General features: G+C 40.0%; 1 protein-coding gene across 13 annotated transcripts in view; it reads right to left on the minus strand.

Annotated features, from left to right (window-relative positions):
• Nucleotides 1-22,403, minus strand: part of LOC127453615 (growth factor receptor-bound protein 10-like) — a 123,089-nt gene that overhangs the window by 61,759 nt on the left and 38,927 nt on the right. For 4 of the 13 annotated variants that reach the window (XR_007899432.1, XM_051720125.1, XM_051720123.1 and 1 more), the window contains exons 3-5: nt 10,742-10,780; nt 10,525-10,581; nt 1,982-2,078 (exon numbers count right to left, since the gene is read on the minus strand). The exons of 1 other annotated variant lie outside the window; for it this stretch is intronic. Coding sequence is in view for 11 of the 12 variants with exons in the window: in XM_051720125.1 (XP_051576085.1) it covers nt 1,982-2,078; nt 10,525-10,581; nt 10,742-10,780 (193 nt within the window). In the remaining variant the exon portion in view is untranslated. Of the gene's footprint in view, nt 1-1,981; nt 2,079-10,389; nt 10,440-10,524; nt 10,582-10,741; nt 10,781-22,403 lie in introns of those variants that run through there. 8 more of the 13 variants (XM_051720130.1, XM_051720134.1, XM_051720131.1 and 5 more) reach the window with 6 other exon arrangements.

Genomic DNA, 22,403 nt, shown 5'->3' on the forward strand with positions numbered 1-22,403 from the left:
GGAATTGCATAAGATGGGAGACTACAAATGGAGGGAATACATGAGGTTAACCCTGGAAACTCCTGCATCAGAGGATCCTCCTCTCCCTACTCTGACCCCGGCTTCAGTGGTCTCGGAGACCCCTTCCACAGTGTACGCTCCTTGCTCCAGGCCTTACACGGCCCCTGTCTCCAGGCCTTCCATGGCCCCTGTCTCCAAGGTAACTCCTTTCCATACATTCCCCCTAAATCAAATTTTTTTTTGGGGGGGGGGGGGGGCTAATCCTCTCCAAGCTCCAATGGTCGATTACCCGATGCAGTCAGCGGTACTGACCACGGAGGTGGCATTTACCCCGTATGCTGTGAATTATGGCGGGAAACCCAGGCCACAGCCAGCGCCCATGCCTGCCACGGTTAACGAGCCAGCGCCCATGCCTGCCACGGTTAACGAGCCAGAGCCCATGCCTGCCACGGTTAACGAACCAGAGCCCATGCCTGTAGCCTCGACGGTCCCAGAGCCAATGCCTGTAGCCTAGACCATCCCCGTAACCATGCTCCCAGCTGTCCCTAAAAGGAGGAGAAGGAAAAGGACACCTTTTCCCCAGTCTCCGCCAGTGTTCACGACCACGGAGGTTGTTCCAGAGTCTCTGCCTGTACTCACGACCACGGAGGTCGTTCCCCAGTCTCAGCCTGTACTCACGACCACGGAAGTCGTTCCCCAGTCTCAGCCTGTACTCACAACCACGGAAGTCGTTCCCCAGTCTCAGCCTGTACTCACAACCACGGAGGTCGTTCCCCAGTCTCAGCATGTACTCACGACCACGGAGGTCGTTCCCGAGTCTCTGCCTGTACTCACGACCATGGAGGTCTGAGTCTCTGCCCATGTTCACGACCACAGAGGTTGTTCCCGAGTCTCTGCCCATGTTCACGACCACAGAAGTCATTTCCGAGTCTCTGCCCATGTTCACAACCACGGAGGTCGTTCCCAAGTCTCTGCCAGTGTTCATGACCAAGACTCTTAGCCTCGAGCCTTCCATGGCTTCACCCCTCGAGCCTCCCACGGCTCCACCCTCTGAGCCTTCCACGGCTCTGCCTGCCTTCGTCGACCCTCTCCAGGCTCTGCCCTCTGTGTCTCCAACTGCTCCGCCCTCAATCCCTGGATCTCCACCTCCTACGGCTCTGCCCATTCCACCATGTTCTCCACCACCTGTGTCTCAAATAATCGAGCCTCTTGTGGCTCCACCTTCTTTGGTTCTGCCCCCTAAGCCGCCACCTCCTGCTACTAGATCTCCTCCTGTCCCTGCTCTGAGACCACCTCTCAGGCCTCCGGATCCTGTCATTGCTCTGTGGCTGCCTCCCAGGCCTCCCGATTCTATCCCAGCCCTGTGGCCGCCTCCCAGGCCTCCTGACACAGTCCCTGCACTGTGGTCACCCCCCTGGCCACCTGATCATCTGCCTGGATTCCTCCTCTCCTTCTGTGTCATCCTACCCTCCACATCCGTCTTTGGGGCGCCAGGAGTCGCCCCTTTAAGGGGGGGTTATGTCACAGTTAATCTCTTATGTTTTCAAGGACTCTCATTTTGTAATGGTTTTTGTCCTCTGTCTTTAGTTTCCCCGAACTACGTTTCCCATGATTATTTGCCCTCATCAAAACCAGGTGTTCTGTGTTTGGTCATTACCCTAGTTTGTATATATAGCCTTTAGTTTCTATCACACTTGGTCAGTTCTCGAATGTCTATCAGTTTCTGAATGTCTCAGCTATCTTGTATGTTAGTGTGTATTCTTGAGTTTATTTGATTCTTTGTGTTCTCCTCATTGTTGATATCTTCATCACCTTCATTAAAAGCCTGCAAATAGATCCTTGCCTCTCATCTCTACTACACAACTGTGACAATGAGTGTATATCAAAATTTTTTAAAAAGAGAAGCATTGAAGGCAAATTTATAAACCAGAAAATCTATTTTGGGGAAGAAAGTGCACAAGCACATTTTTAGCTCACTGACCTTGATGGCTGGGTGAGTTCCGATTGGTTGACTGCTGAAAACTTGGCTCCATCAGATCTGCTTGTCTGTGATTGGCAGCCCGGTCTACATTATCCTGCTGAGACAGAGGGTCAATAAAGTGGTCATGCTAAAAGCCAATTTTTATATTAGCCACAGAATTCACACCCACACTGCAATAAATAATAATAAAAAAAATATTTAATTTAGATGGATTTAAATTAAATTAACTAAAAAGGTTAATCAGTAAATATTTTTTCTTGCTTTCCAGTAAACTAATCCAAAGATCCTTAAAACAGAGATGAATTTTCTTAAGAAACAGAATTGTGTAACTTCAGAGGATGTGTCTTGATTTAAGTTTATTAAATCAACACACATCCACTGTAACGTTGGTGTCTAGGAGTGGAAGAGGAAGAGATGCAGGAGTAGAATCTTTCAAACATTTATAATCGCTGGAGTGGAGAAAACGCTGGAGTAGAACAAACACTGGAGTAGAAAAAACTAACAAATTAATTATAGTTAAGTGTAGTAATACACTTAACTTCAACGCAACATTTCAGGAACTCAACGTAACACTTCAAGGACTGACAAATGAGGAACAAAACTAGAGGGAATATATACACAGGGAAACTAATGAGGGAATGGAAGGCAGGTGTGAATGATGATGAACCGATGGAAGTGATTAGGGCAGTGAACTATGGGAGATGTAGTCCAGTGGAATACTTCAAAATAAGAGTCCTTTAAGACATGAGGGAGACAGACTGTGACATCCACTAAATTGTGTTATATTTATGATTAAAAAAGAAATATGGGTAAAGAAAAACAAACTTAATTCAAGATATAGGCTTTTTACTGAAAACAAATATTATCTTACACAATTTTGCTTCTCAATTAAATTGATCTTGTTTTAGGGATGCTTATATAATTTTACAATCAAGACAATAAGAAAATTATTTTTTGCCATGCACACACACTTTGAAATAGCAATAAAATACCTTTTATTGTCCATGAATCAACATATTTGTTCCTTTTATGCGATCTATGCAAAATATTGTCTAGGACTGATGAGTGTTCTTATATGTGTAAAGGTACAATGCTTTCACATGTACAGTATGTCAACAGATGTGAGTCAACCATCCACACATCTCAATAAGCCTAAAATCTAAAGAATATCCCCTGCTGTCTCAGGAGAGAGCTCTTCCATGATGAAATCACCCCATCTGTTATGAAAGAGTGGAAAAGAGGCCCCTTGATGTCCTCAAATGCCCCCCGCCATATACCGGGAGGGTCACGGCTGTGTTTACAGACTACGAGAAAAACAGCATAGTTGAGGCGTAGCCTTGCCATGTGATCAGCTGAAACTGTGCCACTGTGTTCATGCCGCAAGATCTCATGCGACTGGCAACTGGAAGTCATGTTCTCTGTGGATTTTCTGTACAGTACATGTGTAAACTACAGGTGGCGACTCAGTTCAATAACTCATTCCTCTCAACAGCAGAGCCTCTGCACTGTCTCACCAGAGGGAACACTTTGAATTCTTGGACAGTGTACAAAAACAAAAGCTTGGTTAGAGCATAGAAGGATCAAGGATTGTGGGCTATCTCTTTCAGCGCTGATTGGAGCTTTGAAAGCACGAGCTGGGAACAGAATGTCCTGCGGCACTCATATATTTGGAGATGGTGTTCAGAGCGAGACCTCATGACCCACAATCTGGCTGTGATGTGGCTGCAGAGCGTCAGTAGTTTTATGGCTTCTTAATACTAGGTACATCGTTCCAGAACCAGAGCAAGATTGTTTTGTTTTTGTATGTAAACGTGCAGCATTTATGGATGTCGCACACTTGCAGCTGTGCTGCACATCACTTTCACAGTAAATTAAATCAACAGAATGGGAAGAATTGTTGTTGATATCTTTTTGTCAAATACATATTCATCTGATGGGCAATAAGGAATGATCAACTGTGATCGTATTTCGTTGTTCAAATCCCTAACCCTAAGTATGAGCAAAAGTAAAAATGGTGCTTGCCAAATACAACGACTTAAAGTAATTTGATTTTGACTATTGATAAGGTTTTATTTCCAGAATACATCTTTTTTTAATTGGCCAGTTCATGGGTACTAGAACCAAGTGACATCACTGGAAATGTGTAGCTAGTCTGGGCAATACTGAATCAGTTTGTCATAATTACTAATTTATCCTAACTACGCTAAAACCCTGTTCACAATGCCAGCAATTTTACTGCAGGAGGTCAGCGGTCTCTGTTGACTTTCTTTGTCACTAGTGAACGTTCCTTCTGCTGGTCGCTCTAACGTTGTTGGTGGGCTGCACAACATGTCATAGCTTGATCACAAATGAGATGTATTGCTTGTACAAAATAAGATGCCATTCTAGGAATCAGGTTTCTTGCTGCTTAAAATGTTCTGAAGGGGAGAATGTTTATAAATTGCAGCAGTGCTCAATGAATCACATCATTAACAAGATGAATGATCTTTTAATGTATAAATAAAACTTACATTTCGGATATGGTTTTCCATGAACAATTTTTTTTTAATTACAGTACTGTGCAAAAGTTTTAAGCATTTGTGAAATATTTTGCATAGCGAGGATGTCTTAAAAAATAATGACATAAATAGTTTTCACTTATCAATTATATAAAGTCCAGTAAACATATAAAAGCTAAATCAATATTTGGTGTGACTACCTTTGCCTTTAAAACAGCCCCAATTCTCCTAGGTACGCCTGGACACAGTTTTTCTTGGTTGTTGGCAGATAGGATGTTCCAAGCTTCTGGAGAATTCACCACAGTTCTTCTATCTATTTCGGCTGTCTCAATTGATTCTGTCTCTTCATGTAAAACCAGACTGACAAGATGTTCAGTGGGGGACTCTGTGGAAGCCATGACATCTCTTGCAGAGTGCCCTGATCTTCTATTCTAATCTTTTCTACTTGCAAAAGTAATGTTTGTGAGTCTAAAATTTATATTTCCTATTGACACACTAAAGCTGAAGATATAAATAACCATCTTAAGACATGCTTTTGTGAAACATCTTAAGTGCCTAAACTTTTTGCACAGTACTGTACATCTGTGTATGCTGTTACAGAGACATTATATGTAAAACTTTTTTGTATCGCCTGCCCTAGACTGCAGTATCTCATGGAAGATGTATTACGGGAGCTCCACTGACTTCCATCCAATTGGAAGTCACAACCAAGAGTCAGTCCTAATTTGCATAAAGTTATACTTTAACTTTAGTTGTGTTACTCGACACGGCCACATCCTGTCATCAACAGTGAAACCGTTGAAACCTTTTTTTCATTTCATAATAAAATTATGATAAAACATTTAAAAACAATAAAATAAAATTGAAATAAATGCCTTACAAAATGTTGCAAATGTTTTCTTCTTTAGTTGTCATATGAACAATCAGACAGTAAGTATACTGAAGAGCTAGTTTAGCCCGTTAACTGGCAATGTCCCATTTATGCTTTTTTAATGTTTATTGGACTATATTACCTTCATATCCGACTTTAATCTTGACAAACCTTATATCGTTTGAAAGCTACAAATCTCTAGCTTCAAAATATGCCCACTCTTTTGCGACATGAATGACGCCATTACAGTAATGCATTAAAATACTGAAAGAGTGGATTTTAAAACATGCAACATGTGAGCGGTATTACTTATCTTTTATATCGTCTGGTTTTGATCCAATCGGATGATGGTAGGATGTTCAAGCATACAATATCCACGATTGAAAGTAGACTTGACCATTTTATCCAAAACAGTAAAAATTTAGGAAAAAAACAACTGATCATCCTTTGCTTGCGTCATCCCATAAATGTCTATTATCAATAAAAATATTGATTATAAAACTGATTTGATCAATCAGCATCAAGGTCTTGAGTTCTCTGCTATTCTGGTGAAACTTCCGCATTGTTTGAGCCCACCTACGAGTCTCTCTGTGATTCACAGGCGGAGCTGTCACTTAAAAACCAGATCAAAGGCTCCATGGCCTCTCCAATATGTGCATTGGCTGTTTCAGTGAATAGATCCAGCCAATGGATCGCTAGTCAAGATTTGATTGACAGGTCATGTAGCCATTGGTATGACATTTCTATGGTTACAGGGGTTGGCCTTGCTCATTCCAGAACAGTGACGTTATCATAGTGTTTGTTTGGATAGAGAACCTAAGGCCACCATTACGCTCTGAGCTTTCTTCCATTTCTGATGACCGATCGGAGCCGAAATCTAACATTTTAGCTGCTTTTTTCAATAGATCTATGCAAAAACAGTACAATCTAGCTAGATTTGAGTACTTTGGAATAAGTTCCATGCAGTTTTGAGGAGGAATAAACACCAAACCGGCAGGAGCGCATATTCTGTGTTTGGACTCATAGCAGCTATTGAGCTAAAGCTAAATGCACAGGTGCTGATAAGTGTGAATGAATGGGCTCTTTGGATCATTTATTATTTTATTTAGTGGTGTAAACAAACTATTATATAATTTATGGCAGGAAAATATTATACGTTTGTTAGAAATGTGAATAATTACTGGCTTCCACTGCTAACAATACTTGCACTGTAACCATGTAACCAAATATATTTATAATAATTATAATCTGTAATGAATTTTATATAATGTTTTGCAATAAAATATTGTGTCCTCTTGTGGTTTGAGTGGTGTTTCTAAAATTAGTTTTTCAGAAATTTCTTTTATTCACTCTTGCACTAATGGAGTTCTGATTTCATCCTGTGGCCACTTTTGGTACTGCGCCTAGTAAATGTTTGATAAATATGGTATTTTATAATTTATATACTTGGAATTTGGGACACAACTTGGTTTGATGTATGGCTTTAATTTTCTGATGGGTGCCACATATATTTTTTATATATTTTTAGTAAATGAAATAAAAGTTTAATGCATTGCATTTTCATTTCAATAAACTTTAACTTCTGCAACTTTTTAAAACAATTAAGAACTGATTTCACTTGTATAATAATCTCCCAAGTGTCTTCTTTAAAAAGAGTCCAAAATTAGGTCTCTAGTTCTAAGCATTCAAGAGTAACAACCATTTAAAGTTGAAAATGTAATTTTCTGGTAAATGCTAAAAAAAGGGGGAGTACCAGTATACCGAACATTTGTTATTTTGAAGTCAGAGATGACAGAGTAAAGAAATGCAGTGCAGCGAGTCAGATGTTCATTTATTAACTGTTCTGGGCTGCTTCTCAAAAGCATCATTAGTGTAAGTTGATTGTAGGTAACATAGGCACCAATGGCCTTTACGAGCAACTTGGGCTAACAATGGTTTTGGTTAACACAGCCCTGAGTGATTCCATTCATTCAGTTGAATGATTTATCAGACTGAATCAGCATGCAAGTTTGTGAGTAAGAGTGAATTATTTAAAGAGGTGATGCTATGGAGTAAATTTTTTATTGGAGAAAATTTAGTGGAATGAGTGAAAATGTTTTTTGGTATTATTTGGTGGTACATGTTTTTTTTTTTTTTGGTGTTGTTACATTCAGTTTAGACTGCAAGCTCACAAAAACTTTTGATTAGCATGGTCTGAAGCTGATCTGAGCTAAATTTGGTGAAAATTCGATTATCACTGTGAGAGTTCAAAAAAGTAGTTTTTAAATTAAATTAATAATGGCCGACAGGAAGTTTGGCCGACCATGAAAAATGTGGTATCGTTGAACTCGGCTTGACCCAAGGAATCTATCAAGACCAGTGTCATAACAATAGCCTAAAATGATCAAAAGTTATTAAAGTTATTATTTTGATATATTTGTTGTTGTTTTTTTACCACAAGATGGCACTGTCCTGAAACTTGTTGAACACCTTCAGGGCATCATGCTGATGACACATACAGAGATTTGTACTGATACGCCAATGAGTTTGTAAAATACAGCATTTTACAACAAAATTCAAAATGGCCGACATCCAAAATGGCTGACATAGGCAAAATTGGTATCATTCAATACGGTATGCCCCACAGCATCTAAAGAGTCCAGTTACGTTTTGGACAAACCGTTAATAATTTATAAGCAAAAATAGCTTATATCTCCTGACCCATAGGGGGAACTGTGCCAAAATGCTGCAGGTCACCTCAGGGCATGATAGCTATGACACATACCAAGTTTCGTCAAAATCCATCAAAGCATTCTGGAGATAGAGCCTCAAGTGAACATGAGTGAAAAGGGTTTGAGCTAGAGAGTCTAAATTTGCTGTGGTATCAGTTCAGACTGCCCTCTGTCTGTGTGCAATATTTCATAACTTTCCCACGAATGGTTCTATGGGCTGCCATAGACTTCCATGGCAGAAGAAGAAGAAGAAATAGCTGCAAGCAGCAATACCAGGGTCAAGCCCATTATTGGCAGCATGAGCAGCCAAAGAAGAAGCATCATGATACGTTTTAAGTTAGAATCCGATGAACGCTGTAGGAGTTAGAAAAAGCTTTCAATGATTAAAAAAACATTTAAAAAATTTAAAATAGTTATTTTTCAGAATTCTTGTCCAGTAGGTGGCACTGTTCTGAAACTGCTCATATACCATCCGGGCACGATGGCTATCACATGCAACAAGTTTTGTTTTAATAGGCCAAAGCGTTGCCAAGATACAGCCTTGAGACCTGTTTGGTGTGCTCGCAATTAAATTCACTGTTGATTGGCCAGTGGTGGCTATGTATCTCAAGATACGTGACTGTGCTCAAGGTCAATGATGGAAAGTCTGACAAAGACACTGCATGCAAATTTTGAAGTCAATCGGACCAATGGCTCCGTAGTTAGAGTCACTTTCATTTTGTTTCCTGTTATAGCGCCACCAAGTGGCTAAGCCCTGCAACTTTTTCTGTGTGTTCTCAGATTGAGCCCTTATATAACTGTCAAATTTGGTGAAAATATTGTATTCCGTTAAAGAGTTATATGCATTTACATAAAAGTGGAGGCAACTTTTAATTTCGTCAGCCTGTTTTTACAACTTGGCACTTACAACTGAAACATTGTCATGTTCCTTATTACCTCAAAGAACTTGCTTAGAGTGATTTTACTGGTGGTTGTTTCGTTCCGATCGGATGAACGGCCTAGAAGCAATTCGCTAAAGTATTTGTGGAACTTTTTTCAAAATGGCAACAGGCCATAAGGCGAACCACTGCAAATCTGGTATCGTTGCGCTCGGCAAGTCCTCAGGAACATAACGAGACCAGTCTCGTGAAAATAGACCAATGCCCGTCAAAAGTAATATGCTCACAAAGTTATATAATTTCATTTTTTGTCTGCTAGGTTCGTTGAAGTGCTATTCAAAAACGGTTTGGTCTATCAACTTGAATTCCATAACTTTTTGTAAGCACTGTCGACTGAGTATCGATGCAAAATTTGGTGAAAATCGGATGAACGGCCTAGGACGAGTTAGAAAAAGTAGGTTTTTCTGAAAATTCAAAATGGCGGAAAATCTAGGCGGAAATTGAAACCATGGTATGCTTTCAACTATCTGTGTGCAAAATTTCACAACTTTCCCATGAACAGTTCTATGGGCTGCCATAGACTTCCATGGCAGAAGTAGAATAATAAAAAAAAGAATTCAGGGCTTGCCCCTAATAAAAAGAACACTAACAGAAACAATAGGTGCCTACGCACCTTCGGTGCTTGGCCCCTAATAAATGATCTCCGGTAATTTTGTTGCTGCAAGTTGCTGACATTGTGAACACCATTTAAAGGCCAAAACATACTCTACGCAAGTACGTGAATGCAGATGTTTCTAGTTAGGCAAGCCTAATTTTGTAAGCTATTACATTACAAAATGTGTCAGACCGCAATTCATAACACAACGCAAGTACACGCTGCATTATCAGCATTGCTGCAAGGGGCGGTATAGCGGACATTAGTGTAAACTGTCTGCTTTTACTGTGAGTTTTCTCTTTCAAGCCAACTACTGACGTGGCGGAGCAACAGTTTGAAGAGAATATTGTAGAGCAAGTAAGTTAAAGTCAATATATTTAGCAACTTGCATAATAACACTTCCGGTTTAATGGAACAGACTTCTGAAGGTAACTCTATCGCCCCCTTGAGTACTGATGTTTGTTACTACCACAGTAATGCAAGAACGCACATTAAGCATGTTCAAGCGTTGCCAAAGCATTAGCCAAGCTCTCACATCCGAATAAGTACTTGTGTAAAGTATGTTTCTGGCCTGACTGTCATTGCTGGTCTCACTTACTTGAAATGTTGTATTTAAGTTGTAACAAAAGGAATTTTGGAAATCCTCTTTAAAAACAAAAACATGTGCACTATAAACGGATTCCACATACCTGTCGGTAATGCTCAATGGATGATTGTAACCAATTACGATATTTCAGTACTGTTTATCCATCGAAATCCTATCTAAATAAGGTTTAACACATCATCAATACCAACATTGATAATTTCCATGCTGGTCCAAGCTGGTTTATGTTGGTTAGTTCTGATTTGATGCTGGTCTAGCTATGTGTGGAGCTGGGGGCGTGGTCGTGTATCTGTCTGCGGGAGAGGGAGAGTGGTAAGGCTCATCACCTGGGCTGTCATTATCATTAACACCTGTCTCTCGCTATAGTGATGGTGGAGGGAGACCTGAAAAGGCAGACAGATGCATCAGTCGGTAGAAAGAGAAAGCAGAGAGAGAGTCGGCTGTGTGTGTGACTACTAATATTGAAGTGAACTCTCATTGACTTGCTTGTGCCCTTTTTGTTTATGTTCTTTCTGATGTTAAAGGAGTAATAAAAATACTCACGTTGACTGTTTCCGGTACCTCCTGACTCCTCCATTTGCCCTGAAAATACAAACTCTGTTACACTATGTTATTCACCAAAAAACTGGCAAAGCTGGTCAACCCCAGCATGGACTTTCTGATTAAGCTGGTTGCTCAAAGAAGGTTTGGCTAGTTAAGATAATTAAGACACTCGGTTAGCCAAGTGTGACTCATCCGTTCTAAGTTCCACTTCAGACTGCGGGAAGCCACACTGCTTCTATCTGACTGAACCCAGAAAGACCCAGAAAGAGTTAACACCCCTAATATCACACTTTAAGTTAATCTGGGACCAAATCAACAGGACAACATTTTCTGCTCCTTCCTGCTCTTTGCTTACTTTATGATTTTTTTTTTACATCTTTTGAAAGTTGAGAATTTCAAACAGGGAATGAAAAGCTGTATAATGCTTGATGTCACTATTTAAAATTAAAACCTTTCACAAACAACAATATGAGAACTATCGATCCTTACAACTACTTTCTCAGTAAAGATAAAGGCCTATTCACACCAAATGTGTTTTTTTGCTCTGTGTGATTGTTCGTTCCGAACAAGCTTTTGAATTGGATCAATGGATTCCTACTGAGCTATTCACATCAGATCCGACAAATAGTCCGTCGACAATCTGTAGGTTTTTACGGAAAGCAGTCCGATACACCAGGAAGGAAGTTGAGCGCCCTCTAACCAGAGACGCCATTCTTCAAAGGCGACTTTAACCGGCACAATTCCCGATTGCCCACATTGAATATATATTCAGTTTGCAAGAATAGAATGCAAGAAGGGATACCTTACGAGTAGGCACATGTCTCTATGAAAGAATAGCTCTGATTTCACTCTCATAGGGATCCACCTCCACAACAAAGGGTTGATAGGGTTCAGGGTGCTTCAAAATGGGGGCTTAAGATCCTTGAATGCTTGTTTGGCAGAGACATTCCACACTAACCTCCTCAGCTTGCCTCTGAGCAGGGAAGTGAGGGATGCAGCCACACTGCTGAAGTTACGAATGAAGCAATGATAGAAGTTTACAAACCTCAGAAAACATTGTAGATCTTCTATAGACATTGGCTGAGGCCACTCTTGCATCACGAGTATCTTGCAAGTTCAGACTGCACATCTCTGCTCAATCTTTTTTTTGTTTTTTTGCTTTTTTGCTTTTTTTGTAATTAACATTTTTATTGATTTTTCAAAGTAAAGAAAAACAAAACATATATACAATGAATCAACATTAACTCCCACTACTTCCCCTCCCCAATCAAGAACCCCAGCTGACCCCAAATGAACATCCCAGTGGTCTTACATAAGTACACACATATACAGAGAATAAAATAATAAAAATAAATAAATAAATAAATATATAATACACACACATATATACTATATGTATATATATATATATATATATATATATATATATATACACACACACACACACACACACACACACACACACACACACATACATACATACACACATATAATAAACATGTAATAAACATACAACTCTACACTATACCTCTCTCTCCACAGACCCACTCCGAGAGCCCCCCAAAAACATCAAATATCTACCCCATTTCCAATAAAAGAATCCCATATCCCCAGCCTTCTACATGTTACCTCTTCGAAGGCTGCCACCCTTCCCATCTCCTTGCACCACTCCCGAACTGAGGGTGCGCCCACCGACTTCCAACCCCTTAAAAAAATCTGCCTACCTATCATCACACTGGTGAGGACCCAATTGTTTATGTATTTGTCACCTACGTCGATGACCGCCCCATCACCCAAAACACAGAGTCTGGGGCAAAACGAAATCCGAATGCCCAACATGTCACACACAACACTCTGTACCTTCAACCAAAATTTCTGAATCTCAGCGCACCACCAAAAAACATGGGCCATGTCTCCATCCTCTGATTGGCACCCCCAGCAGGTGGGTGTGTCTTTAAGACCAAGCCTATACAATTTAGAGGGGGTCCAATAGAACTGATGTAAAATCTGGAATTGTATAAGGCGCACCCTTGCATCTCTCGATGCAGTTTTTATGTTTTTTAAAATCCTAGCCCTTTCTCCCTCCTCCAATTCCAGGTTTAAATCTCTTGAGAGTGGTTGAGACTCCATCCCCCAGACTCTGAATTAATAAGGAGTAATACACTGATGCCTCATGGCCCTTTCCAAAAGCAGAAATCACCTCTCCTAGAGTATCTGCTGCTTTAGGGGGGTGTATGCTATTCCCAAAAATAGTACAGAGCAAGTGGTGTAACTGAAGGTACCTAAAAAACTGAGATCTGAGGATCCCAAAATATTGAACCAAATTTTCAAAGGATCTCATCACACTGCTCTCATAAAGATCACCGAGTGAATTAACCCCCCTCACAATCCACTCTGACCAACAAAAAGGGGACTTATTAATGCATAGTTTGGGGTTTAGCCATAGGCTCGAGGCAACATTTAGATAAATATCTGAATTAAACACTCTGGACACTTTTGTCCATACTGAGTGCAAATGTGAAATAACGGGGTGTGATTTAACTTCTCTATGTAGTTTGATGGAAAAGCTTTGCAATGGCAAAATAGGGGCAAGGAGTTCTTGTTCAATGCAGAACCATGGAGGGGCTCTTTCAGGTGGAAGCGACAAATGAGCCAAATGTCTGAGACTGAATGCATAATAACAAAACAAAATCTTGGGTAGGCCTTGCCCACCTTTGTCAATCGGCCTATGTAACTGAAATGTAATTGACTAAATGAAAAATGCTTGAAATAAGAGAGGGGGACATCTACCGGGAGAGACTGTAGCAAGTAGTTAAATTTTGGAATACAGTTTATTTTAATAACATTAACCTTCCCAATCATCAATAAATGTAATGAAGGCCACCTGTCTACATCGCTTGAAAACCTTTTTATTAAAGGGTCAAAATGAACTCTGACTAAATCAGACAAATTTGTTGGGAATAAAATGCCCAAATACTTAATGTCCTGTTTGGGCCACTGGAAGGTGCCTGGCTGGAAGGCCGTTACTGGACAGTACGCTGTCAAAGCCAAAGCTTCGGATTTAGACCAATTGACTCTGTATCCTGAGAATTTAGAGAAGGAATTAATAATCCTGTGGAGGAAAGGCATAGATCTAGTGGGGTCAGAGACAAATAAAAAAATATAATCTGCATAAAGCAGAAGCTTATGCGCCACGCCTCCAGCCGTCACCCCTGGAAAATCATCCTCCTTTCTTATCGCGGCTGCTAATGGTTCCAGGGTAAAACAGAACAATAATGGGGAAAGAGGGCAACCCTGACGGGTGCCCCTATCCAGAGTAAAATAATCTGAAATTAACCCGTTTGTTTGTACTGCTGCTACAGGGTGTCTATAAAGTAACTTGATCCAACCAATAAATGTACTCCCGAACCCATACATTTCCAAAATCTTAAAAAGATAATCCCATTCTACCATATCAAACGCCTTTTCGGCATTAAGTGAGATGGCAGCGACTGGAGTCTGATCATTAGCCACTGACCACAAGATATTGATGAAACGCCTAATATTATCAGAAGAGCTACGACCCCAAATAAACCCCACCTGATCTATATGTATAAGAGATGTCATAACTTTACTTAATCGGCCATCTGGCCTCCGATCCTTGCCTGTAGGTAAGGCCTTACCTAATTACCTCGTCAAGTTCCTCCAAGGTTATCTCAGAATCAAGAGAGTTTTTTTGCTCATTCGTCAGTTTAGGGAGTTCAAATGGTTCCACAAAGTTTCTAATATCTTCATCAGTAGACGAAGACATAGAACTATAGAGATCAAGATAGAATTCTTTACAGGCGTTATTAATATCAATGGCTGAGGTAAATATTTCACCACCAGCAGATTTCTCTGCTTTATATTTCTAGCCAAAAGCTTCCCTGCTTTGTCCCCTGACTCAAAGTATGACTGTCTTGCTCTGAAAAACCAAACTCCACTTTCCGCGACAAAATAGTATTATATCTGTATTTCAATCGGGTCAATTCTCTGAGACCATCAGACGACATTCGGCGCTTCAGCTCTGCCTCGGCACTTTTAATATTTCCTTCCAACTCCACGAGTTCTCGTGCTTTGGATTTTTTGATGAATGAGGCATACTGTATGATCCTACCCCTAAGAACCAGCCTTAAGTGCCTCCCAAGCCATGCCCACAGAAGATACTGAGGACCAGTTGGTCTCCATATAGACACTGATTTCAGTCTTTAACATTTGTTGGAAATCAGGATTTTGCAAAAGGGATACATTAAAGCGCCAACTATATGATTTCTTTTTCTCTGTATGTGGCAACATCTCTATGTTCACCAGGGCGTGATCTGAGACTAAGATGTTTCCAATTGAGCAATCAACAACAGATGAAATGAGGGACTTAGATATATAAAAAAAAAATCTATTCTAGAGTAAATCTTATGAACTGATGAAAAAATTTATAATCCCTACCAGATGGGTTCAAAAGTCGCCAGATATCTGCAAGACCAAGATTTTTACACATCCTGTGAAGTGTCAGTGTTGCACTAGGAAGCTTACGCACTTTTGCTTCACTATGATCAAGGACTGAGTCCATCAAAAGATTAAAGTCTTCTCCCAATATTATGTCATGAGGGGTGCCAGCAGCTTGCAACATCCCATCAAGATCTATAAAAAAGCCCTGATCATCAGCGTTAGGTGCGTAAATATTAGCCAAAATCAACCTTTGCCCCTGAATTTCTCCTAAAACAACAATGACTCTTCCTAATTTATCTTTAATATGTTTGAGACATTTGAATTGTAGATGCTTATTTATCATTGTAATGACTCCCCTGCTCTTACTTGAACCAGCACTAAAGAAAATATGTCCACCCCATATCTTACCAAATTTTTCAGCTTCCTGCGGGGAAAGATGTGTTTCTTGAAGAAACACAATATCATATTTCTTACAATTAAGAAAAGAAATAACCTTCCTTCTTTTTATAGGGTGCCCCAACCCATTCACATTCCATGTGGAGATAGACAACTTATTCATATTAACATTTGACATATTGATATAATAAAAAAAAATTGTGTGTCAAAAACAAGATTACACAGACCACATTCCCCATTAATGCAACAATCAAACCCCAAACTTCCCCCCGAACAAAACAAACAGAAAAAAGAAAAACATGTGCATTAACCCCACGCACGATAGCGCCAACCGGCGTCAATCCCTCAAAACTCAGAGTCCATGTATGGCTACGAGAACCCCCGCGACAACTTTGATATCGGATTATTCAAGTCCGATGTTTCTGCACAAATTTTGTGAGGTAAAATTACATAACAGAAAATACTTTGTAAAACAGACCCCAGCCAACAGGCAGAATAACAGAAAAAACATGTCGATTCATTCATAGAACTGTCTCGAAGGTGTGTTCCTCCACAAAACAAACTCCAGCTGATATAATACCGTTCAGTTTCCTCAGACAGACAAACAATTTTTCAGTGAGCCGGCTGTTATGAGTGCAGCAGATGACGTAATCATTCTACTGTCCCTTAAAAATACTCCACAAAAACAAACTCCAGCCAACAGGAGGCATAAGCACAAAGAACGAACAGATTTATCCACAACTGTCCCGAAGTAGTGTAATTCCACAAAACAAGCTCCAGCCGCTAGGCGGAGCCAGCATGAAAAACAAAACCAGCATCCCGGTTCCTCGGATGATCAAGAGTCAAACTAACTCGAAGGCCGTGAAAAAAAAAAATACACAATAACATACTCAGCCCGTCAAGTTTATAAAAGACGTCCTTTATGTGAGCATGTAGATATTTTGCGGTCATCCATAGTGTCCATTCTCGATCTGGCCGGGAACTTCAGTATAAAAAAGATCTTCCGTCAATGCAAAAGTTTCTTGGAGTCATGCCATAAAACAAACTCCAGCCACTAGGTGGAGCCAACGCAAAAAGAAACAAAAATGGCACCCAGCTTTCTCAGATAACAGAGCCTCAACCGCGAGGCAGTCCACTAATATAAGAAACATAAAATGGCTTACTCCAATGTATTTATGAAGGAGAGTGCCTGTTTTGGACATGTAAATACTTTGCAACCATTCTTCATTTCTATTCTCAGTTTGGCCGGGAACATCAGTGCAAAAGCTATCTTCTGTTGGTGTAAGAGTTTCTTGCATTCCCTGAACCGATCGCGTTTCTCTCTTGTCGAATTTGCAAAGTCCGGGAACAATAAAATATTATGGTTCTTCCAAGAAAGCTTCCCTTTGCTCCTCGCTTGACGCAACACGAGATCATTATCGGATGATCTCAGAAATTTGGCCAGAATCGATCGGGGCCTGTCTCCCTCAGCAGATCTGTGAGCCGGGACTCTGTGAGCTCGCTCAATTTCCAGTTTATGGCCTGTTATGTCGAGCAGACTCGGGAAGAGCTCGTCCAGGAATTTCACCATATTTCTGCCCACTTCATGCTCAGGAATTCCAACAATTCGTATGTTATTCCTTTGGCTCATATTTTCAAAATATTCCAGTTTTTCCGAAATTAATTCCAAATCTGTTTTGGACACGGGCGGATTAGCGGATAATTCCCTTTTCGATGACTCAAGATAATCGATTCGTCTTTCAACTTCTGTCACTCTTGTAAACAACTCAGAGAATTTAGTTTCCATCGATGTAATCAATCGACGTATTACAGTGAGATCCTCCAAGTCAGCAACATCCTTCGTCAGCATTACCGAGATGTTGGACAGTTGACGCTGGATTTCTTCTCGCAGGGAAGAGGCCTCAGCTTGAACACGTAAGTGTCTTTTAATGTCTCCAGAGCTGGAGGATTTTGACTTCTTTGCCATGCTTACCTCAAAGAGCAAGCATGTAACTGGGTGTATCGAATCTCACCAGATTATAACATGAAAATAATAAAAGAAAATTGCAAAGTTCGCAGAGCTCATGTCTCACACGTCTGCTTCTCGCATGGCGTCACGTGAACTCAATCGGTTTTTGATAAAGGCCCTTCAGTGGACTGTCGGCCCAACCACATTGTGCAGCCAGCATTATGAAACTGAGCGCACGTTCAGCTATTAAGCTGCCGGTCGCCTGCCACCTGCCTTGCTTTAGATATTGTTCGCCAGCTTCCTTTTCCCCACTAGGAAGCTCAAAGACTTCCTTGAGAAAAAGTTTGTTTAAATACAGAATCTCTGTATCTTTCTCCCACATAGCTGTTGCCCACTCCAACGCTTGTCCGGTGAGAAGAGACGATATAAATGCACACCTTGGATTCCTTAATCGGAAAAGTTTGAGGTTGTTTGAGGCGATGTAGATATTGCAATGATGGAGGAAACCTCTGCATGATTCTGGAGTGCCATCAAACTTCTCGGGGACAGCCAGATGGGGACCACTTTATGTCATGGTAACAGTGGATTCGGGTGAAGTTGCAGTCACAGCTGACTGGGGAACTACAATCTGGAAAAACTTCAACAATCCATTCACCTGCATGGTGAGCCTCACCAAATGTTCGTGGTGTGTTGACAGCATGGCTGCCTGAGTGGTTACTGTGGCCTATTAAGCTGTCCCATCTCTATTGGATCCTGATGTGGCAAAATGTTCTGTAAATCATCAGATGCATTAGGATGCATTTGCACAGTTCCAAGCCAAAACAGTACAAAAATAAGTACAAAATCCAAAGGGCAAAACTTAAGTGAAATCCATTAAATTAGGCAAATAGATCAAAACAAAGAGGAGGTCAGAAAGGTAGATAATACTCAGAATTGCAGTCAGAAATGACAATTCTTTGCACTAAATGAAGCAGACAAGCCAGTATAAATACACTCACTGATCCTGAGTAAAGCAGCCACAGGTGTGCATGATTACCTCAGAATTCAATTGAAGATGACCTCTGGTGGTAAGAGGTGGCGACTGCAGGTGTAGCCACTGTTACACACTCCAGTCCCTTAAGAACTGTTTTAAGGGAACTGTTTAATGGTACTATAAATATGCATGTACTATGAAGTCATAACCCACCACGTGCTCTTGTGCATAGATCACGTTTCTGCTAGCAGGTGGATGCAATCTATAACCACAAGGTGTTTATTAAGGTTCATAAATATCCTACTATGCAAACCTGACTTGGATTAGCCTGCTCATGTTCTTTGTACTGTACAGTATAAGGTGCTTAACATAATATGATCAATAAACATGCCAATTTCAAGCATTCTCTTTATTAATTTGGTTATCCTTAAAATCTACGGTCCAAATGTAATGCTTAAGGTACTAAAAGCTGATATTTTAGGCCCTGCTTAGCGTCAGACAGTCAGGCTACTGTGAATTCCTCTGGCAGCAGGGATTACACTGTGAAAACAGACCCACATTCATAGAGTACTTTACTCACCACAGCTCAAAAAAGCTTTAATTAGTGTAAATGTACATTGGTCTGTTGTGTACATATGTTGCATCATAAATATTAAAAACAATCATGCAAAACAATAGACATATATCTATACAGGTTTCAGATGTATATTAGCCTTCATGCAAAATTACTAAGAATGAAAGTGTGTTACGCCTGAGAAAAAATAAAATAAACAACTAGATTATCATTTTCTGTAAAGATTGAGTGGTGCTTTAGCTTGCATGTGTAAAACTTGCTAATGTGTTGTGGGTTTTTACTAGGGCATTGCAATATGGTTGCAAAATGTTGTGAGTGGTCGTTAGTGCATTGCTAGGGTGTTCTGGTTGTTGCTAGGTGGCTGCTTCCTAGATTAAGCCAAAAAAATAATCCCCCTCAAAGTCTCTATGATATTCTAGTCCCTTGATATGGCTTGGGTCCATCCTTCAATGTAAATCAATGGGATTTTTCATTCGTTTTATCACCTGCCAGGCAAAAATCTTAAATCTGATCAGATTAAGTCTGAAAAGTAATAGAACACCTTTCACTAATGAGGTATCATATCCATACCACAAATAAAGTGGGATGAGTTAAGCAAAAAAGTTCTTTACTTAGGGTTAGGGGTTTGTTCAAATCCTTAAACCAAATGAGCAATAGTTATAATGATGCTTGTGAATCAAAGCTAGGAACCATAGCCCAAAACTGTCTTTTCATGATCCAGTCCCATAAGATCCTCAAAGTGCTTCAATTTTAAACCAGATAAACCCACCGTGTCTGAAAGACAACAATATAAAAGACCCTGATGCAGAATCCTCAAGTTCCAAGAAATAATAATAAGAAGAATATTGACTTCCAGGAACAGGAACCATATGTTGCCAAAAATCCCTCTTGATTCACTCTAAAAACAGCTATAAAACTCAAGGAGAAAAAATTTACAACTCTGAAAATACCAATGCAGGAGAACGGGTCCTTTAATTGCTAAAGCAGGATGAGAAAGAAGCCAATACTGCTGGCAAACTAATGACAAACCCACATTTCTGGAGCAGTTAATCTTGGCAAAAGTAGTGCTCCTCTGCTCTGACCAATGTAACATCCTCTTAGACTAAGCTTAAAAAAAAAAACAAAAAAAAAAACACACAGTTTCAAAATATATACCTAACTAGCATACCTTCACCATTCAAATAAAAAGGAACAGAGCTAGCCTTTAAAAGCTATATTGCAACCCAATTTACAAATTACCCAATATTCTACAATTCAGTTAAATTAACCACCCATACATGATTCAACAGGCTTTTAACTGAGGTCTCTTCATGTAATGAGGCTCACCCTGCTAAACAAAAAACAAAAAACAAAAACAGCTTAAACTAGCATAGTTTGTTGGTCTTAGCTAGTCTTTTAACCTTGTGTTGGAGCACTTTTCAGTTTGTCAGGCTGGGAGCCAACTAGATTAACCAGCTGAACACCAGCTTGGCCAGGCTGGAAGACCAGTTAGACCAGCTAAAACGAGTTCCCAGATGTATAAAGGTTTAAGCGGGTTTTTTTTTTTTTTTTTTTAGCAGGGCAAGAAAACTATAATAAATTAATGGAATGCTCACTTTAGCTCAACATTTTTATTCAATTCAAGCCCGAGCCTAATAAAGATCTTAAAAACGACGGCTTTACACTTTCAGAGCAATTCAGTCATTAGTTCATTGTCTTAATTGAGAGCACAAAGGTGAGAGGCACAGCTCAATAAAGCCAGTTCAGCAGTTCCTTTAAAACAGTAGTTAGGGAGCTCTCTTCAGAGTGCTGTGGCAGGCCTCCAGTCCCCACGCATTAGCCAAGCCTGGAGCACAGCCCAGAATCCCACTTACTTACCAGACTTATACAGACACTGAAAGATGCTCCAGGCGGCTTAATTTTATTTACCAGTATCCAAACTACTCTATCATTTCCCCTCCTCACAAATAAATAAATGGGTAGTTGACACATTTTAAATATGTCCACGGACTTACTTAAAATGAAAACTTAAATACAAACTTAAAATACTTTAACAGCATGTATTAATCTTGGCTAATGTTCACCTCTACATATGATAATCCATTTTTAACATCAAAAGTGGTGTATACATGCATTTTAAACTAACATGAACTAATAATGAACAATAATATTTATAAATTAACATTAACCAAGATTAATTCATGCTGAAAAAATGTTTACATTAAAACTATAACATTTAGGTAAGGGATACTCTACAGTCAGTTGGCCCTTATCACAAAATAAACCCTGACAGGGTGGTCAGGACCCTGACCAGAGTATGTAAGCGGAGAAGAGTGGAAGTGGAGCAAGGAGCGGAAGAGCATGATTTTGGCTGGAACAAGGAGAGGGTTTTTGAAAATCAGAGCTTCATAGTTTTCTCTTGCTCCAAGAGCACTCCACTAATGACTAATGCAGCAAGAATTCACCATGTGTTAAGCCATGTTAAACACTACTGGCATGAAAGAAAGATGGAATTTCTGATATTATCAGTTATAAAAAATAAATACAAATGTAAATTGAAAATAAATTACAGTGAAGGACAATGAGAGTGGAGAGGTGACTACAATGACTAAAGGTTTGTTGTGGAATCTTACATAAGTGTCCAGGAAACACGATAATATCCGTTCACATGTGAAAAGAAAATCTAAAAGTCAGTAATACATGTCTCTCTCTCCACTATTAAATATTTTGAATAACCATATCATCATTCTAATTGTACATCCATGTCATCATTCTAATACAATGCATCACCATCTTAACTGTAAAATGTGCCGCAAATAGAATTGAACTTTTAATGACCTAAAACATCAACTGAAATTATCAATTTGTTAATACTGTATAGTAAGACTTAAAGGTAGAGTAAGTCATTTTAATCCAATACATTTTTTGTCAAATTCCACGAATATCTCTTCACGGTCCGCTAGCTGTCCGTTCTGTGTGTGCGCTGAAATGGCAAAATAAACAAAGTGGATCGGACCGATACACACAACACTATTCCAGCCAACCAGCAACTGGGGGTGGTTCGTGCTCATGCACAGGATGGGGGGGAAGGGGAGGGGAGGGTAGGGGACATGGGGTAAATGGGCGAGAGGGAACAGTGAGCGAGAGGGAAATTCATTAGAAGAAGAAGACTGTAAATCTGGCTAATGCTAACTTGCTGAACTCCAAGCAGGAGAGATGGCCGAGAAACAGCCCAAGAGAAAAAGGTCAGATGAATATAAAATGAAAAAGAAGGGGTATGATCAGACAAGTGCTAGGAGCCGCGTAAACATCGGAGAGGCTTTTCAAC

The sequence above is a fragment of the Myxocyprinus asiaticus genome, chromosome 16 (assembly GCF_019703515.2).
Source record: "Myxocyprinus asiaticus isolate MX2 ecotype Aquarium Trade chromosome 16, UBuf_Myxa_2, whole genome shotgun sequence".
Taxonomy (NCBI): Eukaryota; Metazoa; Chordata; class Actinopteri; order Cypriniformes; family Catostomidae; genus Myxocyprinus; species Myxocyprinus asiaticus.